This window comes from Panthera pardus, unplaced genomic scaffold, assembly GCF_024362965.1.
Source record: "Panthera pardus isolate Hobbes unplaced genomic scaffold, ASM2436296v1 HiC_scaffold_13, whole genome shotgun sequence".
Classification (NCBI taxonomy): Eukaryota; Metazoa; Chordata; class Mammalia; order Carnivora; family Felidae; genus Panthera; species Panthera pardus.
Genome location: NW_026526688.1, coordinates 202,803,036 through 202,830,152, shown reverse-complemented (window position 1 = coordinate 202,830,152; position 27,117 = coordinate 202,803,036). Strand labels below are relative to the sequence as shown.

Here is a 27,117-nt window from a genome sequence, read left to right as displayed (position 1 = left end):
TGGCCAGGCCTGCGCATCAAGGAGGTGACGCCAGCCTGGTCCGTGCCCGTGACAGCTGCCGGGGCCTCCTGGCTTTGTGGAGCCACACAGCTGGCGAGCCGGTCTCTGGCGACCCAGGGGAGGCTGGCTGAGTGCTCCTCCCTCATTCCCAAGGCTGCTCTCTGTAGTCGGGGCTTGAGCCCTACGTGCTCCAGGGGCATTCTGGCCCCGGACTCCACGTTAGAGTTCCAGCACCATCCGATTTGTCCAAAAGCAAACTGCCAATTCTCCCCACCAACCAACCTCCTCTTTCCCACCACACTTAGGCCGTCCTGCCGGCCACTCCCTGGGTCCCCCACATCCCCCTGGCCAGTCCTCAAATCTCTGTGGTTTTTGCCACGGCCGGCTGTGTGACCTCAGGGACTGGTGCCTCAGTGCAGGTCCCAGGGCCACCTCGCAGGACTGGCTGGTGTGACCACAAGCTGTGTGACATTGGTCTCCAGCGCCGGCCTGTGGGAGGCAAGGCCTCAGCGCCGGGCCCCGTTATCACCTGCCAGGTACACCGATTTCTGTACGGGAGCCAAATATCTGTGGTCGTCCCAACACGAAGCTGGCCGGGATCCCTTCAGTCCCAAACCCCGTGATTCAGCGAGACTTGTCCGGACGACGGAGGAGTCCGTCCCGGCCGGTCGGTGTGGCTGTCACGGAGGACTGCGGGGCTGTGGCGCGGGGAAGAAGAAGTCACACCGACAGTTCGGCAGCCTTTATTACGTTCAGTCTACAGGATCTCCTTGCCTAATGTGCGAAACTTTACTTTTTGAACTTTTTCCTCTTCAGAGCCTTCCATTCCCCTTCCTGTGTGGCCAGACTGTTAAAAAGGTGTTTCACTTTTCGCTTTCTTTCCGCATCCCTTCAAAGCAAAGGACAAAACCCCATTTTCTGGATTAGTTGTTTTGCAGGATGTCTTGCCCGCGAGCCGCTAACGAGCACGCGGGCGCCGGACCCACGGAGACGCGGGGAGTCAGGGGCCCAGGCCTCCCCCCCCGACCCCGCCCCGTCAGGCAGCCCCCCGGCTTCCTCACCGCTCCAGGGTCTCCGCCAGCTGCATCCGAGCCAGGAACTGGTTGTCCCTGCGGATCTCCCTGACGGCCCCTTTAAATTCACGCTTGTGTTTGTGGATCAGTCTTTTTCTTTCCTGCTCCTCCTTGCTGCTTCCCTGCTTCCGCCCAAACTCCAGGCTGAGAGTGGAGAGCCGCGGTCAAGCCCGCCCGCCTCGGGCAGTCTGCCCCCCCCCCCCCCCCCGTGGCTGTCCCCCCCACCGCTCCCCATCCCGAGCCCTCCTGCGCCCCGGGGCTGGACCCCTCGAGCGGGGCCGGGGGAACGCGGCTACGCACACTTTGACCAGTCGGGGGGTGAACAGCTTCAGCGGCACGGGCTTGCTCTTCTCACAGATCAGCGGCCGGTAGCGCCGCTCCTGCTTCCCCATGGCGGCCAGCGCGCTCCGGCACAGGTCCTGAAACGCGGGCAGGCGGAGGGGAGGCTGCGGCGGGCCCGCCGGCGTGTGGCCTCCGGGCCCCGGGCCCCGGGCCCCGGGCAGGAAACGGGTCAGAGACCCGGCCCCCCTGCCGCGCCCCTCTGGCTCCGGCCTCCTCCGCTAAGTAAAGGGGTGAGGGCCCGGCTGTGAGGGAGCCCCCTTCATGCCGACAGGGGTGGGGGCCGGTGCACGGCGGGCCGGCTCCCGTCCTGGCTCCCACTTCCGGCTGGCAGGACTGCAGGGCCACCGAGACCCGTGCAAAAGGGTGTCTTGTTGGCACACGTAGGAGTGAGGACCGCCTGTGCTTTGGCGTCCGGCAGACACAGTGGAATCTCCTTCCCCGGAGAAACTGCTCACAATGGGCGCCAGTGATCCACCCGTTAAGGACACATACGGGACGGCCTTCGCTCGTACCCCGAGTGGCGAGGAGTGCAGGGGCAGCCGACGGGGAGCCACACTATGGGGGCAAGACTGAGTTTCTACCCGACTCTGTGATCTGACCTTACAGAACCAGATGGTTAAGGTACCTTCACCCCGGCTGTGACTTCTGAGGAACCTTCTAGAAGCCGGCATACTGACGGTTCCTTTCCCCTCACATAGCTGTGTCCTGGAACTCAGGCCTCTGGCACCACGGGCACAGCACCCCTCACCCCCGGCCCACACAGTTGCTTCTGAGGCCAAAAGCCCCATCTCCACAGGAACTGCACGTGAGGCACGGCCAGCTTGGCTCGCCCCGGGTCCATTAGCGCCATCGAGGCCCCTCGGTCAGACCAAATCCCGCAGGACCAGAGAGCCACTCCGTCCTTTAAAGGACAAGCCACAGCCACACCTACAGTAAGACACAGCTGTTGACACCTTAGCCTCCTCAATCTCTACGTGCTGAGGTGACTCCGTGTGGACCGCCCGGGCTCGGAGGGTGTCCAACAAGGGACGGCTGAGCTCCTGTCCTCACGGACACGGCCTGTCCCTGTGCTAGCAGGGGAGAGACATGACAATGTGTTGTGGAGGAGAGGCCAGGGAGGGGGTGAGCAGCAGGGGCCACTCCCTCCCAGACGGCCCGGCTTCCTGAGGAAAGCGAGGGGACGAGCCGCCGGTCTTTAGGGACAGCGCTGCAGGCAGAGAAAAGGGCAGGTGTCAACTCTGCAGATGACGGGGTCCGAGCGGGTGAAGGGAGGGTGCCAGCTCGCCTGGCCTGACACACCACAGTCCCGCCTTCGCCTCCTGACGGGCCCTGACGGCCCCTCGGACGGAAGCCTATGGCCGGCTGGGGACGACTCCAGAGGAGACAGGGTGGGGAGGCGGGGCACCCACGGGAAGGAGGGTCTGGAGGTTAACGGAGGCACGACCAAAAGACGTGCCACACAACCGGCAGCTGTTGAAGACATCTGCTGAGAGAAACCGAGGGGGTCCTTCTTGGCTTCTGTCACCTTGTAAAGAACCGTGGGACTGTTCTCAGAAAACCTGTGAGGCGCAGGGGATGCGGAGCCCAGAGGGCACGTGACCACAGGGCAGCTCTCAGACCAGGTTCTCAAGCCAGACCCCGCGCAGGCCGAGTGCCTTCTCCCTCGGCACCCCCGCTACTGCGCCTTCCCGTTGGTGTCCCCGGTTCCTAGAGTCACAGCCTCGTGACGGGAACGCCCCCTGACCTGCTCCCCACCCACCCGAGGTGGCTGGGAAGCCTCACCTGGAGCTCCTGGGGGTGACTGCAGGCGGCCAGGTGCTCCGTCAGCAGGGCCCGGAGGGGCCGCACGATGTCGTGGAAGGATGGCAGGGGGCCGTACGTGAGCACGCAGCGCTTCACCAGAGCCAGACACACGGCCAGGCAGGACAGTCTGCAAGAGGGCGACACCCGGCGTCAGGGCCGGTGGCCAGACGGGAGCCGGCTCCTTCCCGTCGGTCACTGCCTCCGCCAACCACCCTGGCAGCACTCAACTCCGGGACCTGTCCCGGGCCGCGGGGCCACCGGAGCGGAGACCCTGCCCGCGCAGTGTCCGCAGCAGCCGACGGCTCACGGCATCGGGCCAGAAACACCGCGAGACACACCTTTCGTCCCCAAGTCTAAAGGACCGTTGTAGGAAATGCAGTAACAACTTTGGGAGAGTGGCTCTGTGTTAGGTTTTAAATTACTATTTGCAAAATCAAGCAGACAGATCTTCAAAATTTTAGGACAGGTTTTTTTTCCTTTCATGGACTTGGACGGACACTGCTCCACAGAAGACATACAAATGGCCAAGAAGCACATGAAAAGATGCTCAACGTCACTAGTCTTTAGGGAAATGCAAATCAAAACCACGAGTTGTCACTTGACTCCCATGAGAATGCCTATTACTAAAAAAAATGATAGTAATGAAATAATAAATGTTGGTGAAGATGTGGAGAAACCGGAACCCTGTGCACTGTCGGTGCGGATGTAAAATATGGCACTGAGTGGGGAGGCTCATCAAAAAAATTAAACACAGAATTACCATGTGGCCCAGCAATCCTGCTTCCGAACATACACTGAAAAGAATTAAAAGTAGGGCCTCAAAGAGATACCCGTACACCCGCATCCACTGCGACATTACTGACAATAGCTAAGATGTGGAGGAACCCAAGTGTCCGCTGGTGGAGAAGCAAAATGTGGTTCATCCAGACAACGGCATATTATTCGGCCTTTAAAAAGTAAGGAAATTCTCGGGTGCCTGGGTGGCTCGGTCGAGCATCTGACTCTTGATTTTGGCTCAGGTCACAATCCCTGGGTCGTGGGATCAAGCCCCCATGTGGGGCTCTGTGCCGAGCGTGGAGTCTGCTTGCTATTCTCTCCCTCTCTCTCTTCCTCTGCCCCCCCTCCCCTGCTCATGCTCTCTCCAAAATAAAAATCAAAAAAAAAAAAAAAGGGAAGGAAATTCTCATACCTGCACCTTGAGGACAGTATGCTCAGTGAAATAAGACAAAAATGAAGAGACAAATACTCTGTAATTCCACTTCAGTGAGGTCCCTAGAAGAGCCACATCCACAGAGACAGAAGGTAGATGGTGGGAGTCTGGGGCTGGGGAGGGAGTGTACAATAGGTACACAATTTCAGTCTCGCAAATGAGAAGATTCCGGGGATGAATGTGTGGTGGCTGCACCGCAGTGCAAATATATTTAATACCACTCAACTGCTCTCTTAAAGATGACTAAGACCCGGGGCACCTGCGTGGCTCAGCTGGTTGAGCGTCTGACTTCGACTTAGGTCACGATCTCTGTGAGTTCCAGCCCTGCATCAGGCTCTGTGCGGACAGCTCAGGGCCTGGAGTCTGCTTTGGGTTCTGTGTCTCCCTCTCTCTCTGCCCCTCCCCCACTCATGCTCTGTCTCTCTCAGAAAATAAACTTTAAAAAAAATTTTAAAAAAATGATTAGCATGGTAAACCTTCTGTTGTTTTACTACGACAAAGGAACACTTGAAAGAATCCACAATTCTGAAAATCAGAGAATAAATAAAGACTTCTGACAAAAACCCCTGGTCCTCCTCATACTCCTCCTCCTGTAGACGGAGTGTTTGTGACCTGCCCCTATTCACATGTTGAAACCTAATCCCCAATGTGACAGAATTTGGAGGTGATTAAGTCTTCCTATCCATGAACATGGGATGTATTTCCATTTATTTACAGTGATCTCTTATAGTTTCGATAGTCTTTTCCCTCCTTGGTTAATTCCTATATTTTATTCTTTTTGACACTACTGTAAGTAAAATTTTCTAATTTTCTTTTCAATTGTTCACTGTGCATAGAAATGCAGCTGACATTTTTTGTTGACTTTGTATTCTGCTACTTCACTGAATTAACTTATTGGATCTAACAGCTTTTCTGTAGAGTCTTTAGAGGATATAAACATGTTAAGTTTACATCCTCCGCAGAGTGGACACTGGTGCGTCCTTTGAGTGCTTTCCTGGTCATGTCTGGCTCCAGGCCAGGCACTGAGGCACGCCCTCCCAGGTGCCCCAGGCCATACACCTACCTCATGTGGTTGGCCTCCGTCTTAGTCTGGGCCTTCGGTCCATTTGCCCAGTGGAGGGAGAGGCCTCTCCTCTGCCATGTGGCTATGTCCTCTTCATCAGAAACCAAAAGCAACTCTGAATTCTTCCCAGATGCTCTGAAAGGGTGCACCAGAGTGTAACCTGAATTCCAGGTGGGACAAGGACAGAGACAGCCTCTGAGCATTACTGGGCTCAGAGGGCAGGCTCTACATGGTGAGGCCTGTAGAAAATTCACTTCTGACACACACACCCTATTTTTATCACGCACGGGTGGGACTACAGCTTTCGTAGGTGTGCCTGAGGGAACAGACCAGGTCCCTGACCTCGCCGGGGAGACAGGCAGTAGACAACACCTACACGACAGAAGTGAACAAGACTGAGTGTCAGAAAGATCACGGCGGAGCAGAGCAGGGGGAGGGCGGGAGGCAGATGGTACAGCTGACCAGCCAGGTCAGAGAACACCTGTCACAGAGGACAAACGCCAGTGACAAGGACTTAACCCAGTTACCGCCCTGAAGAGCAACTGAGGCGGCAAGCACGGCCTGCCAGGCCTGGTGGGCTCCAGGCACAGCAGGCAAAGGGGGAGGGGAAGGTGGGCTGACAGCGAGCCTGCCCCCCGCCTCCCCCCACCCCAGCGCCCAGTGCATCTCACTGCAGCCCTCACCTTGGGCTATGACCATCTTGCAGCAGGTTCCCGGGGCACGACTGAGCCTCTCCAGGGCCCAAAAGCACACCTAGCACGCTGGAGCATGTGATGGGGGGTCAGTGGCCAGGGAGCAGAGCGGCGTGCAGGGAGGTTTTGCCGTGAGGTCACAAGGGGACAGTAGGACAGGCCCCATGTTTAGGGTACTGGACAGAGGAGCTGCTGGGCTCCCTCAGCCGCACCCCTGAAGGTCTGAAATCGTCCCACCGCCCCCGCCCCAGCACTGGTGAGGTGCTCCGCACAACAGGCAGCATCAGATCTGCGCCTTAACCCTGAGACACGATCTACGATCGGGGCGGGAAAGCTGATCCTACGGACACGAAAGAGCGAGGGGCAGAGATCAAGCGACACCTCGACAACCCGAGAGGGAAGCAGGGTGTGTGGTCACATCCTGGGCGTGGCCAGAGGCAGACAGGGGAGTGGAGAGTAGGGGGCAGTCTAGAAGATCAACAAACACTACAACTCCCTCCTGTCATAATGTTGCTTTTGATGGCTACGCCTCCCAAAATCCCCACAGTAGAAACTAGAAACTACACAGAGGAGGGCTGAGCCGCTGGAAAGACGATGTGAGCCACGCAGAGTGAGTGAGAAGTTCTTGTTGTAAGAGAAAGTAATGAAAAGATAGATCTTAATGACATACTTATTTAACCCAAAATGTAAAAACGTTATCTCAACACATAATCAATATAAAAAACCCTGATGTGTCTTATTATCTTTAACGGGAAGTCTTGGTCGTTGTGCTTCGTACCCAGCATGCCACCGTCCAGGCTCGTGCACGTGGCTGCCGGCTGACACGGGGGACACAGACAATAGGGTCCCGACTCTCTCAGGGTGCAGTGTGTCCACACAATCATGTGCTCTCTCTCTCAAAAATAAACATTAACAAAAGCGGGGGAAGGAAAGGCTGCTCCTCTGGACAGCAGGGTTCCAGATGGTTTGGCCTAACGTTCCCGCGTCCCACACCCTCTACAAGTAGTACGAGTTACTTTTAAAAGTCCTCAAAAAGAATGCTAACGTGTAATGAACTTGAGAAAGCTCCCTCAAACCAGCTCACCTTGGCTTTGCTTGTTTGGAGTTGCGATGTAGAGAATCCCGAGGAGAAAATTGATAAGCTCGGGTATGAACCTCTGAGACAGGGACACGTAATCCAGGAACAGGCAGCACACGAACAGGCCCTTCACCGCGTCTTGGAGGGACAGGACCGGACACTGGCACAGAGGCACAGGGCATGGTCAGCGGTCTGGAGTGATGTTCTGGAAGGCTGCACCAGGTATGCAACCTGGCTTCCCGGGTGAGACGTGTGGCCCCAGAGCCTCACCTGCACAGAGGAGTGTGTGTGCGTGCGTGTGTGTGTGTGTCTCCCTTGCGTGCTGTATTCAGGGGAGGCGACCCTAGTGTTCTCCCTTCCCAAGAACAGTTACAATGGCACCTACCGCCGTTAGTGAACCAGCCATATGCCTGACCAAGGAGAACGAGACTATCTGGGCTTTTTAAAGCCAAAATGGGGACAAGACCCCACATCAGACTTGATGCCTTCACCATGAACTTGTCTTCTCTGGTGTCACATCCTCTGTAACCTCGTCCGGGGCCACTTCTAGCCTCAGAGATACTGACTGGTCGTCTCCACAGGCCCCGCTGGATGACTTTCCCTCCCGTGGCCCCGAGGGTCACAAGCCCTGCGCCGCCACGGGCTCACCGAGCGGGGCCCGAGGACGTACCTTGGTGAGCAGCTGGCTCATGCACACGAGCGCAGGCGTCACGACGGGGTGCCAGAAGTCAGAGGTCGGAAACAGCATCCCAGTCAGTTTCAAATAAATGAGCTAAAAGACAAAGTGTTACCACACAGATTAAAGACACAGCAGAGTGAAGTTCAAACACGACCTTTACAGAGGGCCTGGCGGCAAATCGGGCTCTGACCGTCCCGGTCAAGGGCAGCGGAGCGCCTGCGACGTCACACCCATGTCCCACCTTCGCCGCCGTCCGGTAGCCAGGGCAGCACCTCCCTGCACGTGTTGGCTCACACCCACCACACGCGCCACAGTCCACCAGAGCAGCCGCGATGCACTGACGAACACGCCGACGGCCTGGCAGAAACGGGCAGAGGACGCGGGAGGACCGCTCACCGAAATAATTCCTCTCAAACACGTGGGATCGCCCTCAGCTAGACTCAGAGTGGGAGCCGTGGAGACTAAAGCTACGCTACAGACCACAGGCCACCGTTTCTCTCTCTCATGGGTAAAGGCAGGTGCCGAGGCTTGGAGACAGGGAGATGGGCGGGGCAGACAAGTGCCGGGTCGGGTCGGGAAGAGGGGAAAAGAACGCACAGAGTCCCACTGCACCAGGCTCGGCCCAGCCCTGAAGAACCGGGGCGTGAGTGGTGGCTCTGGGATAAAAACAGACGAGGCCGCACGCACTGGATGGGGGCCCCGAGGACGGGGGGAGGAGGGCGACAATCACAGGCAGTTACTTTTCAGGGACTAACAGGGAAAGGTGCACCCACAGGCTACCCACCCTGGAAGGCACCGAAGAGGCTGGTTCACAGATTAAAGCAGAAAAGCGTCGAATCTGCAGACCCTTCATCTTGTTCAAAGGCACCAAGAAATCCCCCAAAACACCCAGAACTAGATCACTCTGAAAATGTCAGGTGCACCCCAGGAGACCCCACTCCTTCCGAAGCTCCTGGCAGGGGCTCGACGGTCAACCACAGACCTACCAGGAGGGCCTCCCACAGAGCCCTCGACCTCACTCTGACCTGGGACTCCAGGGGACACAAGGCACAGGGAGACAGAGGTGGAGGACAGCCCACCTGGCCCCCAGCACCCCCGCCCCCCGCGACCCCTCGCTCTACCAGCAGCAGACCACGAGTGTCCGCTAAAGGAACGGTCGTGAGGGGTGATGGCCCCAGGTTAGTGACTGCTGCACCCAGGCAGTGACACAGACACATTCCGCGTGTTAGGTCGTGAATCCTCACATCAGATCTCTAGGGCAGGCATTACTGTAACCGTCACCCCCGCTTCCAGACGAGGAGAAAGGCCAGGGCCACACAGCTCATCTAAGGAGCAGGGATGGGGCCCAGGCGCTGTCTATGGCCCTGCTGCACGGTCTCTGCACGGACACTCCGTGGGGAGACAGGCTGTGTCTCCTTGGCCACCAATCAGCAGGTAAACAGGGAGAGTCTGCTAAGGGCCGAGGCTCACAGAAGGAAGTCGCAGCAGCGGTGCAGGGGCACTGGCTCAGATCCTGCTCTGGAGAGGCTTTAAAACCAGGCACGTAAATCCTGTATTTTTAAGTTTGTTAATCACTGTTACATTTCCACAGAAAAGCCTGAAGTGGGACAGACGGAACAAGTATTTCTTCAAAGTCACCGAGGCTGACAGCGCAGCCCGCGGCTCTTACGGGACCGTTAGAAACCTCGGAGCCACGCAGGTGCCTCAGTGAGCAGACACTGGGACAGAGCAGCTCCAGCACGAGGGCTCGGGGCCGTAGGAAAACATACGTGTTCTGTTCACCCTAAAGTCTCTCTGCCACTAAGGCCACGCACAGCCCCATTGGCGTGGAATCAAACCACAGTCTCCTCTTTTACGAAACACATTTTAGTTCACTGTTAATGGATAAACAGTCCTTCCCACCTAGTTCCGGCCTGTTCTCCAGATCAGTCTGGAAGCTCTAACTACGCACACTGTAGTAACCGCGCACGGTGCTCAGTCAGCCCTCCCAGGGGCCAATGCCGCTGGCCCCTGGTGGCTGAGACCACACCCCTGCTCACCACGTCCAGGCCTGGAAACGCCGCCCGGCCTCTGGCCTCAATCGCTCCTTCCATCTCGTGCATGGCATCTCGGAGGACAAATTGTATGCAGCTGCTTGCAGATTCAGGAAACATCTGGCAAAGATTATATAACTGCCTGTTAATCAGAAACACAGGTCAGGTGAAAATGACTCCAGAGAACAAAAACAGAAAAAGAGCCCCCAGACTTCACGTTCACCGTTTCCCTGTGATGCACTGGAAGCCCCTGGATGAAGCCACTTCTCCTCTTACTGATCTGGCTGGCCTTCCTGGCGATCCAGGTAATTTTTCCAGTAGTGCTTGTTCTATAACAATCTACACTTACTTTCGCCATCTCTTCAAACAGCCTGAGATTTTAGCAGCAATGGTAGTGAAAGGTAATGCCATCAGCGGCTCGTTCTACGTGCCACACTCAGAAGACCGTGCCAAGGCGCTGTCCACGGGAACCCTCTGTGAGCCCTGCCGTGCTGGCAGAAGGTGGCATGGGGGGTGGGGTGCACAGTGTGTGGCTGGCCCCAGAGAGGCACCCGTAAGCTACTCGTGCTCACTTAATCCTCCCTCCCCCACACCTCCCTCCGATGACCCGGCCCAGGAGCCGCGCTCCAGGGCCTGCTTTCACAGGAGTTCTGGTGCAGCGAGGACCCCAGCCATCGCCGGGCAGGGTGGGAACAGGCAGACCAGAGGGACCAACCTCCCTGACGCTCACAGCACGAGCCTGTCAGGGTCCACTGAGGCGTGAACCTGGGGCGGGCGGGTTCCTGGACACCACAATGGAGTCTACCACGTGTCCCAAACACCTTTCACCTGTCCGAGCAGAGCTCGAAATTGTACCGGTGAACAAAACAGAAAGCTAATCTTCAAACACCAGGAACGAGTTTGAAGTGTTCAACTGTCTTAAAGTCAACCTGTTTGTAGGTACCATCATATCGCTCTCCAGGGTGATAGGAGCAGTGTGCTAACGCCATGCAGAGGGGGCGTCTTCACTGAGATCACCGTAGCTGGTGTATGCTGTGGGGTCTATTTACAAGGGCAACCTTAGTAACTCCGAGGTGTATTTTTGTGGCTGTAAGTAGGATAAAAGTTGTTCAACTCAGCCCCGTGATCCAGTTCAACTGGATCATCTGTACTTACACAACCAATTTATCAATTACTCTGAGGTCTGGTGGGTCATCTGTAGCCAAATCTCCAATGTATTCCAAGAGGAAGTCGAACAGTTTCTGCAGGAACACAGATTGGGAACAGAGTTCAGTGCCGAGTCCCAGAATAAAGACCACAGGCACGCAAGCCGTGCAAGGCACCGCCACCTACACTCTGACTAAAGCGCGTGCGCACACACCTCAGGGCCACTGACGGGGGCACCTTGCGAAACGCGGGCCAAGATTCCTGTGGAACACTGGGCGGTGGGTTAACGGGACAGCTGCGGGCTGAGGTGCGCACTCGTCCATCATGGCGGACAACACCCGAGCCTGAAGACCAACCAAGCACACACCCGGCACCGCCACCTGCTCCGTGAATGCGCGCGCCCAGCGGGAAGAGGGGCACCTTCCCAGTCACTCATCTCCCTAAGTCTAGTTCTGCCACTTGACGGCCAGGTGAGCCACTCCCTGAGCCTGATTTTCCTCGCCTGCAGGCGGAGGGCAACGGTGCCTCCTCCTGGGCCCGTGTGGTCAGCAGAGGTGGCCCTCGGCCTGCCCCGACCCCCCCTTCCGCGGTCACCGCGCGGTGCTCACGGCCGCGAGGCGCTGAGGCGCACCGCGGGACAGTCAGCATTCTGACCCAGAGCGGGGCTGCCCTGCCACCCACAATGCCCAACACGTACTTCCAATTTCGCTTTGTTTCCCACCGCGAGGCTGGGGTGGTTGCAGGTCTTAATTCTCTCCACCACCAAGAGCTGCTCTTCCGTCGATTTCCCTGATAATAAGGATTTAAGTTCCTCGTAGGACTCAGGGGCTATCGAAAACACAAAACACGTGCCACGGTTACTATTCAAAATGAGACTCATGTTTCTGATAACCCAGAGGTTAAGAACGGAAAGGAACATTAGTGATATACTTCACCAGAACACGATTTCACACGATTCTGCAGACACATTTCGCCTCACACCACAGCTACCTCTGGTGCAACTGACATGTGCTCCAGAGCGTCCTGGGGCTGAGGTGAGGTGGGACGGCTACGATCAGTGACAGGCACCCGAGCACAGCCCCAGTGAGACGACGACTCCACGGCCAGCACACGGGAGTTTCAAGGGGCACGGCCCTGGTTCTAGTGTCCAGACTGGGCTCAGACCGACACGGAAGAAGCCATGTGGGTGCCGTCACCACCCCCAGACTCCCACCGTCGCAGGCCTCGCCCCCCAGTGTCTCCTCTGGAAGTGACCCTAAGTCACGGGACAACCTAGGGCTGCTCACCAGAACCAGGTGATTCTTCTCTGCAAACCAGACAACGGGACACGCCACGTTTGCTATAAGATGCTATGTGGCCACTCAACTGCCCAGGTCTGAACACGGGAAGCCTCCTCACAGGCGGCTCCCCAACTTCCCAGGCCCTGCCCTGGCTCTCCGGGGCGGCCACGATTCCACCACAAAAGGCTGGCCACGGAAAGAGCACAGAGAGCTTCTAAGGAAAGGCACGTGGCGTCCTCATTTTGCCATGGGCCTACAAAACCACCTGCAGTCACACCACAAAGGCTGGCTAACACTCCGGCCAGACAGCGGGGAGAATGACACCACGAGCCAAGACTTCACAGGTAGGCAGGTGTCCGTGTGCCCAGAAGCGTGCCCTCGGCCCCCACTCCTCAGAGGGGCCCCAGCGAGGCAGACACATCGCCAGGTCGTGGAGGTCATCCCAAGACATAAGAAAAGCCAGCGGTCTACCTGCAAAGGTATAGGGCAGCTCTGTTCTGGCAGCTTCTCGAGCTTTGTGACCATCGCTTTTCAGCCCTTTCCCTGGAGCCTGCTGGGTCTCTCTGTCCTCCTCGCTCTCCACGTCCGATTCCAGGTCCGAGTGCCCATCAGGGCCACTGCTCTCCTCTGAGTCCTCGCTCGGGCCTTCACCCTGTTCCTCGTCACTGTTGTCGTCACCGGCTTCCCTGCTTTGCTCTTCCTCGGTGCTCACCTTTCCATCCTGGAGTAGAACAGACAGGGACACCGCAGGCTCACTTCCCCGGGGAGCACGCAGCTGGCACATCCTGTAACCACGTCAAAACGCCGCACACGGAGCACCAACCCTGTGCTGCACTCGCCCTCGGGCACCGGGCCCCACCTCGGTGAGCTCCTGAGCCGCAGGGCCTGCCGACAGCCTCCTGAATCCCGGTCGCCAGGGCTCTGGGCAAGGGTTAGCTCCTGCCGCGGGGCGGCAAGGCGTGGAAGGCGCACCAGCGGCCGTGGGCTCTGGTGGCTACGTCTGCAGTGTCTCACCACTGGCTCTGGGGCTGGGAGACGACTGGTCAGCAGGGACTTCATAACATTTGGGCTGCACCTGGAGGTGGCAGGACCTCAACACCTGGGGGTGACCCCCGACTGTCCCCTCCTGCTCAATAGCCCGGCGTTTCCTGCCTCGGACCCTTTTCTGCTGAAAAAACTGCGTCTGTATTCCCGCCCTGAAACCTGATTCGCTCTAAAGGGGAAAGGGTGTAGACTTTACAGACTTTGTGAACTAAAAACTACCGGTTTCAGAAACTCGATTATTTTGCTCAACTCGCTCCACAGCAACGCTGAGCCCTCATAAACCAAAGTGGCCGATGTTAACAGGCGAACTCACAGCAGGGGACTAGCATACCCCTTCTCCGGGCAGCCAGCCTGCTTCCAGGCGTGGGACCTGACCCGCCAGGGACACCCAGATACAGAGCACCTGAGTGTTCTCAGAGATTTACACTTTCCACCTGTGATAAACCCATTAAACGAGACACCGGAAACTGTGCTTTTGAATTCAAAGAGCAAGCCGACCGGCAAAGGCAAACACTCACTTTGTAAGAAAGCAAGCGCCTGTCGTCTTTGTCCAGGACAAAGCCGTCATTTAAGTCATCCGCTGACTGATGTTTTGGTTTTTTGGTGCCGCCGTCCTCGTCCCTTCCGAGCATTCTCCGCAGCCTGGCAGCCTGAGCGGGAAAGAAAGCAAAGCCGCCTGTTGGGCTCACAGAGCTCGTCGGCAGGAGGCACGCCGTCCCTGCCCTCCTTCCCCCGGGCCCCGGTCCCTGCGGCAGCGGCTTTGAGCCTGCTGTCTTCTTTCTAACGTGCAGGCGCCGGGCGAGCAGGCATCAAGTGGGGGACTTCCTATCGCACAGGAATGAAAATAAATGCTGTGGCCCAAGGATGTTCTAGTCACAAGGAAGGCAAGCCTGTGGTTCTAAGGTCTTTCTGGCTAAATTATGCAGACTTAACTCCCCAGTGCACACCACCGAAGAGGGCAGGCACCCCGCGGTGTGGTCCGTGTGTCCAAGCCGCGAGCCCAACCACACCGCTATTTGGAAATACGCAGGTGACAGAGGAGGCTCGTGATGTGGCTGTACCGAAAGGGACATAGAATGGTGTGCCAACATTCGTATATTTTTTACAATGTTTACTTGTTCAATTTTTAAAAAACGTTTTTTAGTTTTGAGAGAGCAGAAGCAGGGGAGAGGCAGAGAGAGGGGGACAGAGGATCTGAAGCGGGCTCTGCACTGACAGCAGCGAGCCTGGTGTGGGGCTTGAACTATGAACTGCAAGATCATGACCTGAGCTGAAGTCAGACACTCAATCAGCTGAGTCACCTGGGAGCCCCAGTGTTTGTTTATCTTTGAGAGCGAGTGAGCAGGGGAGGGGCAGAGAGAGAGAGACAGAAGATCCGAAGTGGGCTCTGAGCTGACAGCAGAGAGCCCAATGCGGGGCTCGAACTCATGAACCATGAGATCGTGACCTGAGCTGAAGTCAGATGCCTAACCGACTGAGCCACCCAGGTGCCCCAATTTTTGCTTTAACGTATGAAATTTTAAAAGGCTTAAGGCACAAAAAAAAAGTTGAGAAAGCAGTACGCTTTATAGTTAGCAGTTGCTCTGAGGTACAGGCATTAGAGCAAACACTGTTTATTTGGTGTATTTGAGTATTATCTGCATTTTTCTTGCTTCTATAATAAAAAAGATATTTATAGTAAAATCAACATAAACTTCAAATAGTCTAAGATTCCTGTGATAAAACAGAGCATCTGCGACCCTCCTCAGAGAAGGCAGAAGGAAGGTCTCCCGCGTGGACCATGTGGGCCGAGTGGCGCTGGGCCCCAGGTCACGGTCACAGTCACACCCATACCTCCAGCTTCTCAAGCCGCTCCTGCTCCTCCTTCGCCAGTTCCTCTTGTGTCTTCATCCGGTTAGAGGGCTGGGCCTTCATTTCAAAGCCAAGTTCACGGACCATCATGTCATATGCGTCAGGCTAGGGCAGAAAGAAGGAACTTCATATTTAGGGTTTTTTAAAATGACCTGCACAGCCACTTCCTGCATGTCCAGTAATCCCTGGACACCATGGTGGATGAAGCCAAACCATATCTGAGTCTTTTCTTCTTGAAAGAAAGCTATTCTCATCAGTCTTGAGAACTTTAAAAAAAAAATTTTTTTAATGTATGTTTATTTTTGAGAGACATAGACTATGAGTGGGGGAGGGACAGAGAGAGAGAGGGAGACACAGAATCTGAAGTAGGCTCCAGGCTCCGAGCTGTCAGCACAGAGCCCGACGCAGGGCTTGAACTCATGAACCATGAGATGGTGACCTGAGCTGAAGTCAGATGCTTAACCGACTGAGCCACCCAGGCGCCTCAGTCTTGAGGGTACTTTAAGTAAAGATACATAGGAATTTTCACTCCTGGGAAATTCTTCTAAAAACATACCTGCTTTAATAAAATGTTGCTCATTAGGCATGAAGCCCGCAAAATGTGGGTTGGGTAAAGGCAGCAGTGACAGTGAGAGTGGCTCACAAAGGTGGACGCTGGCCACACATCAGTCATCCAGTGAGATCCTGGGTATTTCCTAGAAGGCAGTCACTCATGCAAATGCAGCTTTTCCAACAATTCGGACTAAAAAGAATGTGGTAGGAACCATATACTGTTTGGAGGGAAAACTAAGTAACTGTATACATAGACATACAAACGTGTAATAGGAAAATTCAAACACCACCTGAAGAAGGTCTCACCCTCGAGGACTTCTCGTACCAAGAAACCACCATTTTCTTTAGTTTAATTATTCAGGAGTAGATATGGAAGTCACTTTTTGTCTCTCTACGCGGACACCACATGCATTAGGAAAAGTTCCTGCCCACCGGAGGATGCAGGAACCAAGAGAAAAGGAAACAGTTGTTGATGTCAGGAACAGACCAGAGGAGACGCCGGCCTCCACCTCTTCCCAGAGAAAGGTCAACCGACTCGACTCCCACCTTGGGCTTCTCCTTTTTGTCCTTGTTGTCAGACTTGGGTGTTTTGTGTGCAAGGAGGGTCTGGATCTCTTTCCAGTCCTGATCCAGCTTCTCTGTGAGCTCCAGGGCATCTTCTCGCTGTGCCTGCCTCTCCCTCTGGGGAAAGAGAAGAGACACGGTGTGTGCCACTACTGCTGGGCCCCGACCGAGCAGCCCCACGTCAGTGTCCAGGCCACACTCGACGCAGAGTCAACACTTCATGCATCAGCAGAATAGAGAGACCATGAGAAATCAGTATTGTAAAAGGAAAGCTACAAAATCTCATCACACAGAACTAATTTCCTGCTGTAAACTGTTCATTAAGACGCTCTGAACAGTCTGCCGGTAGTAAAACAATGATAAAATAATGTCAAAATACAAAACCCAACCAGACAAAAAACACCCCTCCCCAAAACACAACGGACCATGAGAAGTATATACACGGTGAAATAAAATACCCCTATTCAAAATTAATGCTTCTATTAAGTACACAGAAAAATGGTAGCTACAGCCTAAAGATGCACAAGGAAAAAAGTCCCAAAGTGTTTTGCGAGCGTCTCTGGTGACGGAGGCCCCCACCGAGTTCGCTAGCGCACCTTCTCCTGTTTTGATTTTGCAATGAGCTCTTCAATCAGTTCTTTGCGTGACCGTGGTTTCTCCCCCTCCTCGCCTTGCTGCTGAGCAGTTTTCTTGTGAAGGAGGGCACCACCACCTCCAAAATGGGTGGCGGTCAGCTCGGCTGGCAACAAAGAACAGAAAACACGTCTGTGAAGCCCAGGCGCTGGCGCAGGACCCACTTCCTGCCCTGGTCCACCAGCGTTTACCCAAGTGTGGTCTTGAGAACCAATTCCGTGTTCAAGAAAAAACGGTCACACGCAGTAGCTGCACGAGACCACAGGCACAGTGGCACTTGAGAAACACCCAAGACCTCTCCAAGAAAACCCAGACATAGCATACCACTTGATCATGACCTGATGGCTGGAAACCCCAAGGATCTACTTGCTGATTGCATTGCATAAAAGACCAGCAAATTCAATTAAACAAGCTGAGTGATGAGTCTTAGGAGGGAAATCTTAGGATCAGGCTGCACCAGAACCTCCATTCTTCACACCTTCTTGGGCAGGGACTCGGAGATTAAAAAGTCCCGAGGGCAGGAACCCGAGCCAGCAGCATAAGACACTGATGTTCAGCCGGCCCCACTTACCAGGGCAGATGAGAGAGAAAGCACTGTGGGAATCATCACCTTTGGAATGGAAAGAATCCTTAAAAAAACCAGTATCTCAGCTGAGAAAATGGAGGCTTATACATTAAGCCATACTCACTTCCAGTAACAGAAACAGAACGTCCAGGCCGCTTTCCCCAGCGGGGCCCAGGGTCCCACACTGCTGGCAGCCTCAGCCCTCTTGTTAATGCTGCCGCCACCTGCTGAGATCGCAACGAGCACCTGCCCCCGCCACAGCTGCTCAGGTTAACGTGTGTGCAGGAAGGAAGCGCATCGTCTGTAACACTGCCAGGCTCCTGAGGCTGCCGGTCGGTGACATCGTTTCCACGGCCCACTCACCAGGGCTGGGGCTCCGTTTCTACCCGCTCTCAGCTGAGAAAACTAGAAGTCTCGCCCACCCAACCAGAGAGCATCTTTGGGGCATCATCCTCGGCCCCTCAATTACCACACAAGTGTCTGGGCCATCCCTTCCCAGCTACTCAAGGAAATGACCTGAGCAGTTCAACCACCTTTGTCCCAAATCAAATTTTCCCATTCTATCGGGTCATTATCTGATTTCTCTCCCGTTGAGGCGCTCTTATCACCCTCACTGCTCCTGGGCCCTTGAGTCCTGGGTCGCCCGGGCTCCCCATCACTGCTGGATGGGCTCCCCGCCGAGGCAGGCTCACCAGTTCTCACTGTGCCTACCACCAGGGGCTCGGGACCCTTCCCACTCCCTCCGGGAAGGGCTTTTTTCTAAGTGGTTTCCAGCAGCTCCAGGATGCCTCATCCGCTCTTTCCCTCCCGCCCCTACGGCTGCAGCTCCAGGCCTGAGGCCTCCCGCGAAGGTTTAACAGCCTTTCAAACCGCCTGAAGCCAGTCCGCGTCACAGTCCAGCCCCTCCCAATGTCTGGCAGTCCCACCTTAACAGGTGCTCGGGCAGAAGCCCTGGGAATCTTCCGATCCCTCTCCTCCTCCCACACCCGTATCTAATTCATTCGGCAATCCTCCTGGCTCGGCCCCACAGGCGAAGTCGTGCTCCGTGCCCTCTGATGGCTTTAGGTCCTCAGTAAAAGCCAAAATCTTTCTTGTGGCTTAGGTAGCTCTGGTCCACCCACCTGCCATCATCCCTCGCCCCAGGCATGTTCCCACCTGAAGTAAGGATCATCCTGGACACTCTTGCCCTTGAATCTTTATGTGATCACCACCTTCTTTCTCAGTGAGGCTAAAATCAAGACTACCTGACTGGCACATTTCAGCCTGGAACTTACTTTATTTTTACCCTACAACACTTTGCTTTCAATTATTCCATATAATTTAGTGACATCTTTTGTTTATCGTCTGGGTCTTCCCAGTAGTAAGGTGCAGGAAGGTTTTATTCACTGCTATTGTTTTTTTTTTTTTTTAATGTTTGTTTATTTTTGAGAGAGACAGAGACAGAGCTTAAGCGGGGGAGGGGCAGAGAGAGACAGAGGGAGACACAGAATCCGAAACAGGCTCCAGGCTCTGAGCTGTCAGCACAGAGCCCGACGCGGGGCTCGAACCCACAGACTGCGAGATCATGACCCGAGCCAAAGTCGGACGCCCAACTGACTGAGCCACCCAGGTGCCCCGATTCACGGCTATTCTTATAGCACCAAGAACAGTGCCTGCTACATAAGCCAGTATTTATTAATAAACAATTCCTCTGTTTCCTAGAAACTTTATCAGAAAACACTATTTAGTATTTTAGTAATTCAAGACTATTTACAATATTTTCTGAAAATAAAAGTAGACAAACCATTAACTAATAAGGTGGTATTACATAAGAAATTCAGTCATGGGGCACCTGGGTGGCTCAGTCAGTTAAGTGTCTGACTCTTGATTTCAGCTCAGGACATGATCTCACAGTTGTGAAACTGAGCCCCAAATCAGGCTCTGTGCTGACAGTGCAGAGTCGGTGTGGGATTCTCTCTCTCACCCTCCCCTGCACGCACGCACACGCGTACTCTCTCAAAATAAATAAACATTAAAAAAAAACCCCAAAAAACAACAAATTCAGTCTTGGAAAAACAATCTTCCATCAGTGTGCTTATATTAGGATTTAATTAGAAAGCTTTTTCGATACTTATGTATTCTGAAATCCAACTATAGTTTACAGTATGTTAAATGCTTGTTTTCATAACGTGATAGAGAGTAACACCGTGGTTTCGGTTTAAGTCAAACCCAGAGGGATGTGAGGCGTAGCTCCACCTGGCTCTGCAGCCCCAGGCAAGTTCCCAATGCCCAGCCTCAGCCTCAGCCTCTGCAGCTACACAAGGAAGTAACAGCCACCTGTCACCTCTCCTAATACACGAGACTATATCGTGTCATGCAGCTGGACAAAACAGAATGTGTTTCCAAATGATTCCTTTGTGAAGTTATAGTGAGTACACATATTTTCAAATATAAGAGCCTTTCTTTTCTAAGTTACCTGGGTTTTGGTGAGCTTATAACCAAAATCAAAGGATGCCAGGAAATCTCTAATGAAGTCAAGCCCCTAAGACCCAACACCAGGAAGACATGGAATCCAGCGTCTCCTCCAGACACCCGAGCATCACAGCCTCTTGTGCCAATAAGGCCAAGGCCACTCACCTTGTGAAGACCAGTTTGGAAACATGAAGGTGTCAACGCTCACCTTCACCACAGTGAGTTATGACCAGCTAAGTGACCGTGTTTAACACTTAAGCACTCGAAACAATCTCAAACAATGAGAAGACAAAGAGAAAGGCACAGAAGGTGAAACTAGTCTTCTACAACCCCCCAGTCTCAGCACAGCTGTGGTCCCATCCCCAGTGCCATGCGACAGAACCATGTGTGCCCTACGTCCTAAGCCTTCTGACCCCAGGAGCATCCAAATTTCAAAGGGCAATCGCGGCTTTAACGCCTTAGCTTTCCACACACTGTAAAGACAAAAGCTTTAAGTCAGTTTTAGTTTCTGCATCCTTCTGAAGATGTTAGAAAATGGGACACTTTTTTTGTGTGTTTATTTTATTTTTTTATTATTTAAAAAAAAATTTTTTTTTAACGTTTATTTATTTTTGAGACAGAGAGAGACAGAGCATGAACGGGGGAGGGGCAGAGAGAGAGGGAGACACAGAATCGGAAGCAGGCTCCAGGCTCTGAGCCGTCAGCCCAGAGCCCGACGCGGGGCTCGAACTCACAGACCGCGAGATCGTGACCTGAGCTGAAGTCGGATGCTTAACCGACTGAGCCACCCAGGTGCCCCTAGTTTGTTTATTTTGAGAAAGAGAGCGCACATGCAAGCATGCACACAAGCAGGGGAGGGGCAGAGAGACGGAGAGACAGATTCCCAAGCAGGCTCTGTGCTGTCAGCACAGGGCCCGAAGTGGGGCCCGATCCCACGAACTGTGAATCATGACCTGAGCCGAAATCAAGAGTCAGATGCTTAACCCACTGAGTCACCCAGCTGCCCCGAAGCTAAATTTCATCTGCTTTGGTACCATGATACCATCTATAAATAAGAAGCCCAGTATTAACTACTCCCCAAACTGCCATAATTGATTCCATGGTAATAAAGACTAAAAGAACCACGTAAAACCGTTAGTTCAAACATGCAGACCAAACTGACTAAACAGGGGTAGCAAAGCAGTGTGGGTGAGGGCAGAGTCAGTGAGGTGGGTTCTACCCATGGCTCTGAATCATGGGTCACACTAATCACCTTGTTTCTCTGAGCTACGGGTAAAAATGAGCTGCGGTGAAGTTCAAATAAGATAAGGGATACGGAAGTGCTTTCTCAGCCTACAAAAGGCTTTGTCTATGTACATATACACCCTCTGGACATAGTGAGAAAACACACAAAAGACCCTGTCACGTGTACAATTCTTGAGAGGCTAGAGATGTGGTACCTGTATCCCACATTTTCCTAGGTCTCCAAGGGCTGGACGAAAGTAATGATGAGCAGACTGCCCCCACTCCCGCCCTTACCAGACAGCGTTCCTCTCTCCTCAGCATCACTGTCACTGTCCACAATGTCATTATGTTTTTCGACATCTGCCAAAGACTGGCCGTAATGAGTTAATTCTTCATCTTCGTTGAGGTTGTAGATGCTTTTCTTTTCATGTTGTCGCTGACAGAAGAAAAAAAAATCAATTTCCTAAAAATTCCCCACCATTTAATAGCAAAAATCAGTTATTCTTCCACTATTTACATAATGTAACAACGCAGCCCAAGCAGCTTCCAGTTTATTCTGGGTCATGTGAGCAGTGATTCAGATATAAACAGAACCCCCGGAAGGTAACCAAATCAGCGGGCCAGCTCAGCCACCGGTAACTCATGCAGCCTTACCCGCCAGGATGTTCCACAAGCTACTCGCAATCCACCCGACCAAGCCGCAGGAGCAACTGAGTCAAGAACGCCAGGACACATCCTGCTGCACGTTCTAGTTAAGCTACTCTTCCACCCAAGCGGTATTTGCAAAAGGCTGCTTCCCCCTGGCCTACGCAGACAAGGTATAGGATCTGCACCTCGTGCGTGAGTGCCCACACAAGTATAGGTGAACAACGGGCACGGGGCAACTGCCTTCTCCCTGTGCTGGACTCTTGTTCGGTCTGCAACATAAGACCCTCCTCCAATTGTCTTGCATACCTGTTGTTCCAGGGCAAACCTCTTCATCATCTTTTCCTCTGGGCTCATGTTGCTACTGTATTCCCCAAAGCGCTTATCTGTGAATACATTGGACTTATCCCTTTCTTTGTACTCCTTCAGTAACGTCTGGGTACGCTGGAAAACAGATCACAGAAAAATCTCACACTGGTCCCAGTGCAATTTGGAGCTCTGATGGCTTGGCGATCTTGGTCCCTAAAGGGAAAACGTTCCTACAAGGGGACACGGGATGGTTCCGATGAAGCTTAAGACGACACTGCCACCTGGCCATTTTGTACGCCTCAGACCACTGAAACCAACAGTCAAAATACAGGGGCTGAGCTGCCAGCTGGAAAGACTGACCTCAGTTACCGAGGGAAGCTGGGTTGCCACCATACAATGGAGACGAAGAGAGGACTGTCTGGGGCTCAGGGGATTCCCTAGAGCACGCGTGGGGACCTCCATGCCCAGTACTAAAGGTTAAAGAAAAAACAACAGCAAGCAAAAGAAAGCAGAACGCTGGAGCACACAGGGGGAGCTCCACCAGGTGGAGAAGCTGGAGGAGCTAAGGTTCTGGCTGAGAGGAAGGGAGACATGAACAAGGACTTGAACAGGAAGCCCTATATGTAAACCGTGACGCCATAACCGATCGCAGACACAAAGGCTGTGGTAAGGCGTGCCCGTTTTCTCTTTGGTACACACGTGCCTTTGCTGGTAAACAGTCAATCCCTGTTACCTCTCGGATTCCAGATCCATAAATCTGTCTGCTTGCTAAAGGTTATTTGCGACTCCGAACCAGTACGCGTGGCACTTTCGTGGTCATTCACGTGTGTGAGGCCCAGGAGGTGAGGCCAAGCGTGTGGACACTGAATTCCGCCAGCCCCGCCACTTCCCAGCTCCGACTCTGGGAGGCACCTCACCTCTCTGTCCACCAGAGGCCTCACCTATAAAAGGGAAGTGACGGTAGTGATCACCTCAGGCTGTCGGTACGGGAGCCACAAGATGGCTCGGGACAGAGCCGGGCACGGTGTGCGTCACACTCAGGTCTAGCTTTGGGTCTCGGCTCCTCCATTCCTGACCTGAAGAAAGGCCTGGAACCGTTCTTGTCTCAGGTTCCTCATGCGTTAAATGGGGTAACAGTACTTCCCTCGTAAGGCTGACGGCGAGGATTCAATACGAACTCCTTGGTACGACGCCTATTCTGGTGGGAGGGGTCGTGGCCACGTTAACTCTTGTTATTTCACAAGTTCTGTGAGAACTGAGGAGGGTGAGGCCTGGCCATGCGATGGCGCGTGCTGCCCAAAGCGCTGCCACTGACAAAAGAGAGGGCACGTGGGCCAGTGCGTTTACTTCCGAGGGACTGTCACTGAGAAGACGCGGCCCCCCCCCAGCCCCTGCCACCCTGTCTGCCCCACTCCCCCACATCCAGCTTTAACCGCCCCGGATGACCTGAGTTCCCCTGGGACAGCTCTGAGCCCTTCCGCCCCATGCCGTGCCACACTCTCCGCTACAGGGGACGACGTGCCTTGGTCCCCACCTGTGACATTCCGCTCGCCCTTCCGAGCTCCAGTGTGGCTCCCACTAGGAAGAAGTTTCCGACGTTCCTACTGTACCTCCTCCAGACTGTCAGCCCCCAAAGCGCTCAGGTTCTACTTCTGAATCCTTCCAAGGCCTGTTTCTACTAAGTACTTGGGCCAAGCACCGGGGATCAGAGGAGGCACCAACACCTCCCTCCAGGCCTTCAGCACAGAGCACGGAGGAGTGGGGCCCCGGGCACGTGGAGGTGTGGCACCTGACAGGTGAGTCCACCAGGTGCTACAGGCGTGAGCAACCTGCCCTGTTGGGGCCGTAGGGCTTGGGAAAGTATCAGAGGCGGTGACCTGCACCAGCCCCTGGGAGCCTTGGGGAGGTAAGGTAGGAGTTTTTGGACAAACTGAGTTGTAAGAGGCAAAGCAAGGACAACAGGTTGGGCCAGACTGTGAAGGAGTCTGACAATGACAAGCTGAGAAGTCTAAGAACAATAGCTCGTGTTTAGAGAATGCTAGAATGCTTCCTATGTGCCCGATGTGCTATTTACTTAACCTTACAACCACTGGCAGAGAAAGACGGTTATTACCATCCCCACTTTAGCAATGAGAATACTGAGGCCTAGGGGGTGAAAATAAACACGGCTCTTGTAGAGCCCACACCATCCCATCCCAGAGCCTGCCCTGGGGTGGACCCCGGGGCACTGATCAGAGTCCATCCTAAGTTTGTCGTGACCACTCCTTGAAGGAAGGATGCCGACTGATTCAGTTCAAAGCTGGACCGGATGGCACACTGTATGACAGGACGCAGTCGGCCGCCCTGGAAGGCAGGGGGTCCAGTCTCAGTGGACCTTTATCTCCCAGCAGCTAGAACAGAGCTAAGGCTTCACAGACATTCAAACCAGTTATGAGACCTTGGGAAACATACACGCCCTTTCTGTGCCTTAACTTCCCCACCTACCTTAACTTTTCAATAAAATACTAGTGTATATTCCTTACAGTAACAACAAATATCCTGAACAAACCAAAGAACGCGTCTCAGAGGCTGCATATAGATAGAGAATTCCATCTGCACTGACTTCGAGAGGTGCAGATTATTCTGGAACCCTAAGTACGGGAAAGAAGGAAGCATTTCAGTTTCCTCTCAAGGGACAAGGTGCTGCGCTTGGAAAGACAGAAACACGTGCTCTCCAAACGTCTGTGAAGCATCCCCATCCCGTGTCTGCCTACTCGGGGAGGAAGAGCATCCACAATCCCCGAACCAATAGCTCAGAGTCTCCGAGGGACAAGGCTGTAGGAGGTGTGCGCAGGGGTCACGGGGCACAGAAGCGGTGACCCACGCCCGAGAGAGACGAGCACGCGTATGCTGCACCTCGACGAAGCGGCAGCAGCTTTCCAGGGCAACGTCACCGCCGCGCGTGCAAGGGCAGCAGGCGTGAAGGCTCACACGACACACCACAGAACGCCCAGCCGTGCCGGCATGAGTCTGATGTCTTGAAAGGAGCGCATCTGGCTCTCCTAGCGGCCCCAGGGCGCCAGCGCCCTCCGGGACCTCCGTTTCACAGCTCCGGGGACCGCGGCGGCCCCGGCACGTCCCCACATCCCGGAGGCGCGACTCCCGCCACTCACCTTCTGGACGGCCCGCGCGCGCGACACCCCGGGCAGCCCCACGGCGTGGCGCGCCTTCCTGCCCAGGACCGGGAACTTCTGCCGGTTGACCTTCACTTCGAACGGGTTGGGGTTGGGGTTGGGTCTCGCGCGGCCTCCCGCCGGGGCCCCCAGACCCTTCCTGCGCGCCGCGACACCCCCAGCCTTCCCCATGGCTCGCATCAGCCACCGCGAAGGCCCGCTCGGCCAGCCGCACGGATCGCTCCGTCCGGACACGCGTGCGGGGACCTGAGAGCCGCCCCGCCCTCGTCCCGCGAGAACTGAGCCAGCGAGGCGCACCAGCGACCGGCGAGCTAGCCTATTCGCCTACAGGCCAGCGACCACAACTCCCAGCAGGCCACGCTCTCCCGACCCGCCACTTCCTCCCTGCGCGCGGCCTTCTGGGAGCGTTGCTGCCCTGCGCGGCGCCGCACCGCGGCGAGAGGTGCAGCCGAGCTCCTTCTTCTGGGAATCGGCCGCTGTGAGAGTGGGTAGCGGCGGCGGCGGCCGTAGCCCTCGCCGCCGGGGGGCGGGGAGCCCCGGCCACTGAGCCCCTCCCTGGGGTGGGGCTCGGCGGAGACTCTGGGCGGCTGGGGAGCCGGGCCCTGAGGAGAGCGTTGCCCTTGCCAGACTAGGGCGATGGGGCCGAGAGCCCGGGCCCCGGCGCGGGGAAGGTGAGCGCAGATTCCGGCGGTAGGCGGGCTGCCAGCTCCCCTCGCCCCAGCATCTCGCCCTCTGGAAGCCCGGGCCGCGAGGGCAAGGGCTCCCCGGGCCGGCGCCAGCAGCTTCCGAAGCAGCTGCGGCGTCGCGGGCGGTCTCGGAGGCAGCAAAGCGGTTGGTGGCGGCGGCGGCGGCTGGAGGGGCAGCAGCCGGAGCCGCGACAGCTGGAGCGGCGGCGGCGGCGGCGGCGGCGGGGCAGCTCCCCCGGGCCCGCTGTGGACCCTCCCGAGCGGGTGGCGTCCTGCGAGCGATGCCCGGAGGCGCCAGAGCCCTCTCCGTCTCCCCTTCCCCCTCGCACACGCCGAGCCCGGCAGCGGCGGAGGCGGCGGAGGCAACGGCAGCGGCCGCGGCGGCGGCGGCGGCCAGGGGCCATGGAGCTCGAGAACCTCTTGGCCAACACGCTGCTGCTGAAAGCGCGCCAAGGTGGGTGCACAGGGGCGCCCGACGCCCCGCAAACTCAGATCCTCCGAGGAGCCCCGACCCTGACCGGGAACCCCGATCCCCGCAAAGCCCCGAGCCACCGTCCGCTCCGTCTCACTATTCGCAGCGGCCAGACAGCGAGGGGTCAGCTTGGGTGCCTTAGGCTGCTCTGCGCGCCGCCCTGCACCCCTCTCAGCACCTGTGGGCCCAAGTAACGCTGGCCTGCGCCCCACTCTTGTCGGTGTGAACCTGCTCTGTCCTGCAGCCTCCAGTGCGTCAGCACAGGCTGGCGGGGTCCTGTCCTGGGAGGAGGAAGCCAGACCACCGAGTGAAGCCGGCAAGAAACAGCCGTGCCTTTGCGGTCTTTAAAGGACGAAGAAGACGATCCTGTTAACGACCCTAAGCGAGGACCTTCCATTAGTCTTTTTGGGCTGTTATTTTACATTTATTTATTTTTGAGAGACAGAGTGAGACAAAGTGAGGGTGGGGGAGGGGCAGAGAGAGAGGGGGAGACACAGAATCCGCATCAGCCTCCAGGCTCCGAGCTGTCAGCACGGAGCCCGACGCGGG

General features: G+C 55.4%; 2 protein-coding genes across 4 annotated transcripts in view; one reads left to right on the top strand and one right to left on the bottom strand.

The window, feature by feature from the left end:
- Positions 1–727: 727 nt before the first annotated feature.
- Positions 728–25,675, bottom strand: NOP14 (NOP14 nucleolar protein). 3 transcript variants are annotated; one of them, XM_053901749.1, is made up of 18 exons: positions 25,390–25,668; positions 22,238–22,372; positions 21,578–21,719; positions 17,007–17,149; positions 16,393–16,527; positions 15,277–15,399; positions 13,962–14,093; positions 12,871–13,120; positions 11,817–11,947; positions 11,129–11,214; positions 9,980–10,115; positions 7,932–8,033; positions 7,268–7,421; positions 5,492–5,651; positions 3,198–3,345; positions 1,374–1,492; positions 1,062–1,217; positions 728–889 (listed from the first exon to the last, which is right to left on the bottom strand). In XM_053901749.1, the coding sequence occupies exons 1-18, from the start codon at positions 25,588–25,590 to the stop codon at positions 790–792; spliced, it is 2,553 nt and encodes an 850-aa protein (XP_053757724.1). In that variant the 5' UTR covers positions 25,591–25,668; the 3' UTR covers positions 728–789. The 3 variants fall into 3 exon arrangements, with proteins under 3 accessions (XP_053757724.1, XP_053757725.1, XP_053757726.1); XM_053901750.1 differs by lacking the exon at positions 25,390–25,668 and adding an exon at positions 22,971–23,154; XM_053901751.1 differs by lacking the exons at positions 728–889; positions 1,062–1,217; positions 1,374–1,492; ... (1 more) ...; positions 5,492–5,651; positions 7,268–7,421 and adding an exon at positions 7,513–7,862 and having other exon boundaries at positions 7,910–8,033; positions 25,390–25,675.
- Positions 25,676–25,879: 204 nt separating this feature from the next.
- GRK4 (G protein-coupled receptor kinase 4) overlaps positions 25,880–27,117 on the top strand; it is a gene marked incomplete at its 3' end in the record, with an annotated part of 96,012 nt that continues 94,774 nt past the window's right edge. Inside the window, exon 1 of the mRNA XM_019453855.2 lies at positions 25,880–26,550. Coding sequence (XP_019309400.2) covers positions 26,499–26,550 — 52 coding nt within the window. The remainder of the gene's footprint in view (positions 26,551–27,117) is intronic.